This window comes from Polyergus mexicanus, unplaced genomic scaffold (assembly GCF_030449975.1).
Source record: "Polyergus mexicanus isolate NDT 795.1 unplaced genomic scaffold, iyPolMexi1.0 SCAF_22, whole genome shotgun sequence".
Taxonomy (NCBI): Eukaryota; Metazoa; Arthropoda; class Insecta; order Hymenoptera; family Formicidae; genus Polyergus; species Polyergus mexicanus.
Genome location: NW_027223342.1, coordinates 3,503,880 through 3,513,715, shown reverse-complemented (window position 1 = coordinate 3,513,715; position 9,836 = coordinate 3,503,880). Strand labels below are relative to the sequence as shown.

At 29.9% G+C, this 9,836-nt stretch overlaps 1 protein-coding gene across 9 annotated transcripts in view; it reads right to left on the bottom strand.

Moving 5' to 3' along the window:
- LOC138942273 (alpha-amylase 3) overlaps positions 1-9,555 on the bottom strand; it is a 20,644-nt gene extending 11,089 nt beyond the window's left edge. For 2 of the 9 annotated variants that reach the window (XM_070312392.1, XM_070312394.1), the window contains exons 1-5: positions 9,257-9,542; positions 5,355-5,486; positions 4,910-5,037; positions 3,385-3,488; positions 2,797-3,004 (exon numbers count right to left, since the gene is read on the bottom strand). In XM_070312392.1, coding sequence (XP_070168493.1) covers positions 2,797-3,004; positions 3,385-3,488; positions 4,910-4,940 — 343 coding nt within the window. In that variant the 5' untranslated portion in view covers positions 4,941-5,037; positions 5,355-5,486; positions 9,257-9,542. Of the gene's footprint in view, positions 1-2,796; positions 3,005-3,384; positions 3,489-4,664; positions 4,886-4,909; positions 5,310-5,354; positions 5,487-9,256 lie in introns of those variants that run through there. The other 7 variants (XM_070312397.1, XM_070312398.1, XM_070312400.1 and 4 more) reach the window with 7 other exon arrangements.
- Between the last annotated feature and the right edge of the window lie 281 nt (positions 9,556-9,836).

Genomic DNA, 9,836 nt, shown 5'->3' with positions numbered 1-9,836 from the left:
AAGCAGTGGTATCAACGCAGAGTACTGTGCGTGCGTGCGTGCGTGCGTGCGTGCGTGCGTGCGTGCGTGCGTGCGTGCGTGCGTGCGTGCGTGCGTGCGTGCGTGCGTGCGTGCGTGCGTGCGTGCGTGCGTGCGTGCGTGCGTGCGTGCGTGCGTGCACGCGCGCGCACCAAAAGGATGTGGTTGCTGTAATTTTCGCAAAGTTTGAGATATCGGATTACATTTTTTTCCATGGATAGATTATTATTAAAGGATAGTTAATATTGAATTTGGTGAGAATCGCTGAAAGAATTCATTTTTTATAAAATTTTGAATTTTTTGGGGAATATCTGTACATGTCCTAACTTTCACAAATTTTGAGATATTTTCCTCTATAAGAAAAACAAAATTTAAAAACCCGCTTGCTTTAAGGAATTTAAGCATTGTGAGCGAAATAAAATGATTAGGAAGTAATGTGCAAGTTTCTACTTTGTTTATTTAGTTTTTGTTAACATATTGTGCCAACCCCTAATGCTTAAAATCTATTGTTTTTTTGCCAAGAATTGCTGTTTAAATTTTGTAGGATTTTTGTAACATCTCATTATACAGGGTGAGTTTTTTAACCTGAAACTTTGAAATATCTCGAAAAATAAGCACTGAACGAAAAAAATGTTGATAATCAAAATTTAATCCTTCCGCGGGGGAAATACATTAGTGTTAAAATTCGTCCCCCACCCCCCACCTTCTGGGGGAGAGGGGGGGCAACTTTAAAATCTTAAATGGAAACCCCCATTTTTTATTTAGTATTCTTGTAGCTGACGTCGAGAGCTTTCCAAAACACTATAATAAAGTATTTTTTTATTAAGTACTTTTTGAGTTATTTTATATTTTAATCTGACATATTTTGATATAAAAAATAAAATATTTCGTAAAATATCCAGTTTTCGATAATTTTACCGTAATACTTCTATGTATAGAATAATAAGACAAATTAATTAGTGCCAAAAAAAAAAAAACAATTGTTTAAAAAAATACATTGTAAATAATTTTCTTAAAAACAATTTTTTTTTATACTGATTGATTTGTCTCATTATTCTGTACATAGAAGTATTACGGTAAGATTATCAAAAACTAAATATTTTACGAGATATTTAATTTTTTATATCAAAATATGTGAGATTAAAATATAAAATAACTCAAAAAGTACTTAATAAAAAAATACTTTATTATAGTGTTTTGGAAAGCTCTCGATGTCAGCTACAAGAATACTAAATAAAAAATAGGGGTTTCCATTTAAGATTTTAAAGTTGCCCCCCCCCCAGGAGGTGGGGGGTGGGGGGCGAATTTTAACACTAATGTATTTCCCCCGCGGAAGGATTAAATTTTGATTATCAACATTTTTTTCGTTCAATGCATATTTTTCGAGATATTACAAATTTTCAGGTTAAAAAATTCACCCTGTATATGTAGAGACTGTTTGTTTTGTCCTGAATTAGCTGAGAGAACAGATCATGCGCGGCTGCTGCTGGAATTCTGTCGATATAATATGTAGCGCATAATTTGCAATATGTGATCTGGGCAGAGTTGGCTATTCAAGTTTCTAACAACGAGCGATGGCTACAACTTTTTGAAGGTAATTCACGATAATAATCTTGACAACATATGGCAAATTGTTCAATATGTATGTTTTCATCATATTTACTTATTTATTCATCTATGCAAAAATGTGTATATATATATATACATTTTTTATACATACATTAATATATATATATATATATATACATATATATATATATATATATATATATATTAATGTAATTAATATATAATTATAGATGTATTAAGTAAACATCAGAGCAAATATTTATATATATATATATGAAGTAAAAACTAAATACATAATCCAATAATGAAAAAAAGGAAAGTATCCGATAAAAAAAATCTACATATAATCAAATATAAATATATATAATTATATATAACAATATATAATTATTAATTATATATAATTATATCGGATGTCCCAAAGTCCCGGAACGGTCAAATATCTCGAAAATAAACCATTTTTGAGAAAAATGTTTCAAATAAAAGTTGTAGAGTTTTAAGTGGCGCATTAAATGGCAATGTTAATATGACTTTAAATAGCATTGTTAAAATTACATCAAAATTACTATGAAATTTTTAAATGGAAATGCATATTCTTAGAGCTTATTTTAAGAGCTTTTCAAAATATTATAATAAAATTCCTTTGCATTAAGTATTTTCAGAGTTATGAGGCTTCAAAGGTATAGTACTGCCAACATTAATATTACCAGAAAGTGATTTTTACGTGACCTAAACAGTGCTATTTAAAGTCACCCTAACATATTGCTACTTAATGCGCCACTTAAAACACATTATATAAAATACGTTCACATATGTTTCCTTTCTTTTATACATAATCTTTGTATGTACGTACAGAAAAAAAAATAATAAGAAAAATAATTGAAAAATAATTTTTAAAAAAATTTTCGCATTGTTTTTGGGAAAAAGTATGAAGAAATATGAAGATCGGAAAAAATTGCCCACATATATAATTGTATATAAATTTACGGTTTATGATTATGAGCAATTTTTCCAATTTCCTCAAATTTTTTCTATTTGGTTGGTATATATGGATTTTTTCCAGGATAATAAAAAAATATGAAAAAAGAAGAACAATAAAAAGCATATAAATAGTGATAAATACATATATAAATAATATTATTGAAGATTAAGATTATACATTTAAATACGCTGTATGTGCATATATTAAAATAGTTAAGAAAAACATACCATCGTTTAAAGGTTTACTCGAACTATTCACTATATTCATGAAGTTAAGTCCATCTTCCGTATTAATATTCTCAAGCGTTGGTACGGATATCATCTCTAATGAAGCGCTTTCCAGAGCATTGAATATTGGCGTCAATTGTGGAGTTTTATCCATTTGTGTAGGTGGTGGACTTGGTGTTAATAAAGGACAATCAGAGGCTTCTTCATCCTATTAAAAAAATTAATACATATATGCAACAAAATTCTCGAAACAAACCTTTTGTAGAATAGGCTATTTGTTTTTCTCTCAAATAGTTTTTATAAATCGTGAAACAATATACTTTTTGTATCATGATGTCTTTATAAATGCAATATCTTTATTATTGCATTTTTCTAAACATTATGCATGTTAATTGACGCAAAATACCTATAATAACTATATTAAATTAATAAAAAATTAATCAAATTTTTGTCAAGAAAAAGTTGTTTTTACATTCATAGAAAAATCTGTGTTTTGTCTTTCTCTTCCATATGTATGTATATGATAGATTGCGATAATTCAGATAAATAAACATAGGGTACATAAATGAATTATAATAATAAACATACCTGTTGATCTTGATTTATAAACATTTCTTGTGAATTCGAAGACGGTGAAAGTTCAGCTGATATAACTACTGACAAGAGATCTTCAGACTTCTGGATACTCATTTCTGTTACAAATATTACATTTGAATATCTATTCATACAATTTTTTCAAAGAAGGGCATGAACCTGTATACAATAATACACACACAACATATACACTCACATACATACATATGGTAATTATGCATATTAAGATCCCAACTCCGCAGGGTAGCGATGTTGACATATGTTGTCAAGGTCATGACCCTGATCAACATTGCGAAGGTTTTAGCCGGCACTCGTTGTTTATTCAAAAGTTATTAACAAATAAAGTTTGAGAAGTATACCACGTAATTTTCGAACATGTATAAAAGAATAGTGACCTTGATATAACGAAAGTCGTGTTGTAAAGTGTATGCGTGGACGCAGGGAGTTCCGTCCCCCCTCCCCCTACGGGGGGGCTTCACTTCCGGAAGATATAACCTAACCCAAACCTATTTCTAATTTAAAACTAAAATTTGGTTTGGGTTAGGTTATATCTTCCGGAAATGGAGTCCCCCGGAGAGGGGGCGGAACCCACTACGTCCATGCATATACTTTACAATACGAGTTTCATTATGTCAAGGTCAAACTTACTATTCTTTTATATATGTTGTTCGAAAATTACGTGGTATACTTCTCAAACTTTATTTGTTAATAACTTTTGAATAAACAACGACCGCCGGCTAAAACCTTCGGAATGTTGATCAGGGTCATGACCTTGACAACATATGTCAACATCACTATCTTGCGAGGGTGGGGTCTTAATATACATGAAAGCAAGTATAATATGTATGTATGTGAATGTATATGTTGTGTGTGTATTATTGTATACAGATTCATGCCCTTCTTTAAAAAAATTATATGAATAAATATTCAAATGTGATATTTGTAACAGAAATGAGTATATATATTATTATGAAATATATTCGAATAGTAATATTCTATGTGCATATTATATGTACATTAATAGAAAATGTTTTGAGTGTGCGCGCGCGCGCGTGTTGTGTGCGCATGTGTGCGTGTATATGTGTATGTAAAATATCTCATAGAATGAGATATTTAATCAAATTTATTTTTTAATTTATTTTTATATTTCTGATTTTTTAACTTTTTTTCTTGCTTTATATAAAAATAACAGTATTATTTACTTAAGGTAATTGTCTCGCGATAATACAATCCAAAATTTTATATTCTGAGTCAACGTTAAAACATTCGACTACCTCATAGACGTGTAATATATAGACTGCGCTTCTCTACATCTCCCGTATTCAGAACGCGTCAAAAAATAGAAAGAGACAGCTGCTATACGATCACCGATCTGTCTTTGTCTGACTGGGAAAGAGAAAAGTAGAAAGGAAAAGATGAAGATAGAATAGTGATACAAAGCATGCTATCTCTGTTTAATATTATTATACGATCCCTACTCTTTAATACTCGGTCTAGATATACTACGTCTATGGACTACCTACGGTTACCAACTGAAAACTTTTGGACATTTCGCTGTTGCTAAATCGTCACCACTCATCGCCTCCAGTCGCTCTTCCGTCGAATAATCGAGAAAATCGAGATCTTTTTATTATTGTATTTCTAAAACTAAACGGTCAATAATTTCAATTTTTATACTAGTATTCCTAAAATGTCCTTCTACTATATATTCTACTATATTTTTTATCACTTTCTTGTTGTTCGTTCTAATTATTAAAATTCGAAATACGAGATTTTGGTACGCTTTATGTATGCGATACATGTAAAAAGCAATTTTTGATAGCGATTATCTCGCGTTCGGGACGATCAACTGCTTTTAAATTGTACATATGTGTAAATGCCACATTTATTAAAATATAATTAAATTTAAAATTTTTCTTGTTAATTACGATTTGTGAAACAACTACCTTAACTCTTAATCTTACCTTAAATCTTAATCAGCATTAATGGTATTGTGAATGTGTATAATGAGACAAATCTTAATTCGCTGGAAAAATTTTAATAACTTTGATATTCTTTCTGCTATATAATCTTTTGCCATGTAGTAACATACAAATCTGCAATCGTAAGATTGACATTGAAAACCGAGATACATAAGCAAGCGATTTTAAGTAAAAGTAAACGATTAAAAAATTAGATACGATAGTATCTTGTCCAAGTCACAAGCAGCAAAAAAAAGTTGCGAATACTTCAATTTCAGATTCTCATTAACCGATTGATCTGAACCGACCGAATTTTTAATAGGCTTAATTGGACTTAAATAATTTGGTTTAAATAGTCTCAATTATATCAAAAAAATATTTTCGTTCAACGTGCCCTATAAATGGAGTTATTACGATGTAAACAGTCCAGAACAGAAAAATTTACGATTAAATGAAATATCGAGGTCCGGTTTTTTTTAGGTTGTATTGTTTCGAAGCGGACAAATTTTGATTAAAAAAATTTGATTTTGGATGGACATATAAAAAAATCGGACCTCAATATTTCCTTTAGTTATTGAGATATTCGGCCTGTTACGTTTGAAATTTAGCATCCTGCATATAGACTTTTTTTCGCGGGAAGTAGAGGGAAAGTAAAAAAGTTCAAAAAACGAGAAACAAAACAAGAAAGAGCGAGAAAAAATCAAGAAAGTGAAAAAACGAGAGAGAGAATTGCCTTCTTGCGTTTTTAATTTTTTAAATCATTTTCAAACTTCACAATATTTTTGCACATTCATACATTTCTTTTCTTAGAGAATTCATTACTTTATATCGAGAGAATAAATTATGTTTTGACTCACATTGCGTATTTTGCTGAACATTTTTAGACATATATTTGACTAATTACAATCTTATATTATGTAATCTTGCGTTTTTCTTTTTATTTATTGTTCATTTGATAAAAAGGTCTAAAAATGAACTGGCTATATGAATTATTCGTAATATTGTATATACACTCAAGGGCAGGAATAGTGTCCCTCGGCGGTTAGGTGTATACGTATATGACAACCGAAAGCATCACGCATATACACGGATCGCGTATGTATGTATATGTATTACTTGAAGCGCAAAGAAGATCAAGCAGCGAAGGAGAAAAAAGTGGGAGGCATTCCGATGTTGCATCTTTATCGTAAGTCATATCGAGAGAGATATGATCGAGAGATATGATCGAGAGAGAAAACAATGCAAGACATGATGCTAATTAATGGTGTCCTATATCTGTCTCACTCACTCCAATTGAATGCAGGGAATGCGAGTGAGTTATAGGACACCGCACTGGCTGGACTCCGTTTTCGGCTGTCATGCACGTATACCATCTAGCCGCCTAAAGACACCATTCCTGCCATTGAGTGTACATATATATCAAATTTTTTGCGCTTATTTCTCTCTCTCTCTCTCCCCCTCCCCCCTTCCTCCTCGTTTCAGTTCTATTTGTCTCTTATTCAATCTTTTTGCTTCTTTTTGCTTCTTACGTATGTATATCTCTTTACTTTAAAATATAAAATTAAAATATAAATATAAAATTAAATTATAAAATTAAAATACAAATTAAAATATGAAAAAATACTTCATACAGTAGTGACAATTTTTTGCATTAATTTTATTATTTTTAATTACTTTATTCAAATCATATTTATTGATACATATTACGACTTGAGAAGTTTTTCATTAAAGAATATATACAGGGTGTCCGGTAAAGATTATGCCAACGCTTGTGAGCGGGTAGAACATAATAAACTGAACAAAAAACTCCTGTAACATTTTTTTCTATAACGCTTAATAAAGGAGTTATTATTGAGTAAAGTCTGGTCAATCAGCGCCGACTTTTAGCCGGACGTAAGTCGGTGAGCCACCCACCTGATAGTGTGCGCCGCCGTAGCGACGGAGCGTTCACGCACATTGTCAGGCGCGCGGTTAAAAGTCGGCGCTGATTGGCAAACTTTATTCAATAATAACTCATTTATTAAGCGTTATAGAAAAAAATGTTACAGGACTTTTCTGTTCAGTTTACTGTGTTCTACCCGCTCACGAGCGTTGGTACAATCTTTACCGGACACCCTATATGTATATCTGTATGTATCTTTTGTTAATTTTATAATTATATTAAAATATAATACATATACACAAATACACAATTGTATTGCACCTTATTTAGTAAAACGCGAAATTTCAATATTAAAGCGTAATAATCCAAGAATCAATTAAATTTTATACTATGCATAATTTTTATTCTCAATTGACGTAATTTTGTGATACCATTACTTTTAGAATTTTATTGCTTTTAGAAAAAGCAATAAAAATTTAACCAATAAGATATACGTTAAAGTATATACATTATAATATTTTTCTTATACATTTTTTTGAATGGCTAAATATATGTATATTAAATAAAATATTTTTTATACAACAATGTTTTAAGCGGATGCGTGAACTTGACGCCTTTTTTATCTTTTTTTGAAAAAGTAAATTTTTATTTATATTATATCTCTCTTTCTCTCTTCTTAACTGCTTACTTACTTTTAGTTTACAATTATCGTTTAAAAGGACATTTTCATGATATCGTAATCTTGAACGGAGCTTTTTGTAATCTAAGAAACTGTTTAGCAATATTATAATTGTATATATATTAATAACAATATCAATAAAACAGAATACGTAACATAGCAAAAAGAATTATGAAACTTAAAACAACCTAGCTTAAACAGCCTAAATTAAAAAGAAATAATTTTTTGGTTTTTAAAAATAAAGTGCTGAAAAATAAAATTTAGAAACATACGACTATATCTATAAAAAACTTGTTTAAGAAATCTAGTTCAAATATATGTGATTAAAAGATATAATTTGGTTTTATTAAATTAATTAATCTATTCACATATATTTTATTTTTTCAATATTTTTAAACATTAATATTTTCTATCAAATACCCACACGAACTATATTAAAATAAATTTAAAAGGTTAAAACTATAAAGATTGTTTATTAAACTTTTTGTAATTTAAAAATTATTAATATTTATAAATTAATAATCAATTATAATTAATAATTATGAATTGAAAAAAAAAACAAAATTTTTAAATCTTGAATATTTATTTTTAAAAGCTGAAGCTTAAAATATAATAAGAATTTTTACATACCTACAGCTTGCCCTGCTTAAAATGTTGGATACAAAATGATAAAAAATTCGTCTATCATATCCTCTCTCTATGGTGATTTTGAATCCCTTATTTTATAACTGACTTATGAAATTTCGTAAGTGTATTGTATCATATATTATATATATAGTATTATAAAATAAATGATTAAACTACATAGATATTCAATTTTTATCAGACCCAGTAACCATTATTTTATAAGCAGGGTTGTTATGAAGAAAATATTATAAGCAGTTTATCATAAAATAATAATAAATATATAATGCAATATTTCTTATAATTGAGAAACATCAACTTATTATACAAACATTCACATATTCTATATGATTGAAAAGAATAGTATCATAAAATATGATTAAAATACATAGAAAGTCTATGTTATGCAATTTCGTTATATAAATCAACGTAAAAATTCTATCCATTTTTATCACATCTAATCATTTTCTATCAAACATTTTAAACAGGGCGGGCTAATGCTAACACATGATGTTCAATTTTTTTTTAAATACAGGTTAGGCTTCATATATTTTATATATAAACATTTTTTTATAAAAAATAAGATTCATATCTATGTCTCAATAGTGATGACGACTATCGGTAAGATCGACTGAGCGAAGAAGCATCGTCAAAAATATCGTAACCCCAAGACACCAAGAGACACTTATTGTTAGATATCTTACTTATATTATTAGATACCTTATTTACGAATATACTCTTGTGTGTATGCCTGTAACAAATTGACCATCCCGTTTTCTACAATCGGCCCCTTCGCAAGCGACACAACAGTTATATTCACATAAATGAGTATTAATAAAGGCGACGAGAACAACAATGTGGATATCTCAAACGATGACCACCGCCATCGCCGTTATACTGCCTCTTATGTCCGTAGCAGATAGTAGAACCGCGTACCTCACTATATTATATTTAGCGATGCAATATCGTTTCTCGTGTTTCTCCGCTGACTGGCCGATCCATCCGTCCAGACGACTAACGCCTGACGCCTCGTTCTCTACGATTCTGCGCTTTAGCAGCAATGCGACATGCGCGTGCGATGTGTCACGCATCATTTACATTTAGCACAACGACAGCACCAACTCAGAGTACATACGAGGTGTTCCTAAATATGTGCAAAAAAATTTCGGAGGGTGATTGTTTGGATAATTTCTTGAAGAAAAGTTTATATATACCAATGTTCCAAATGGCATAGTTTTCAAGTTACAAGATTAAGGTTTAAAAAAAAAAGATTTCAAAACATATTTTGACAAAAACAAAA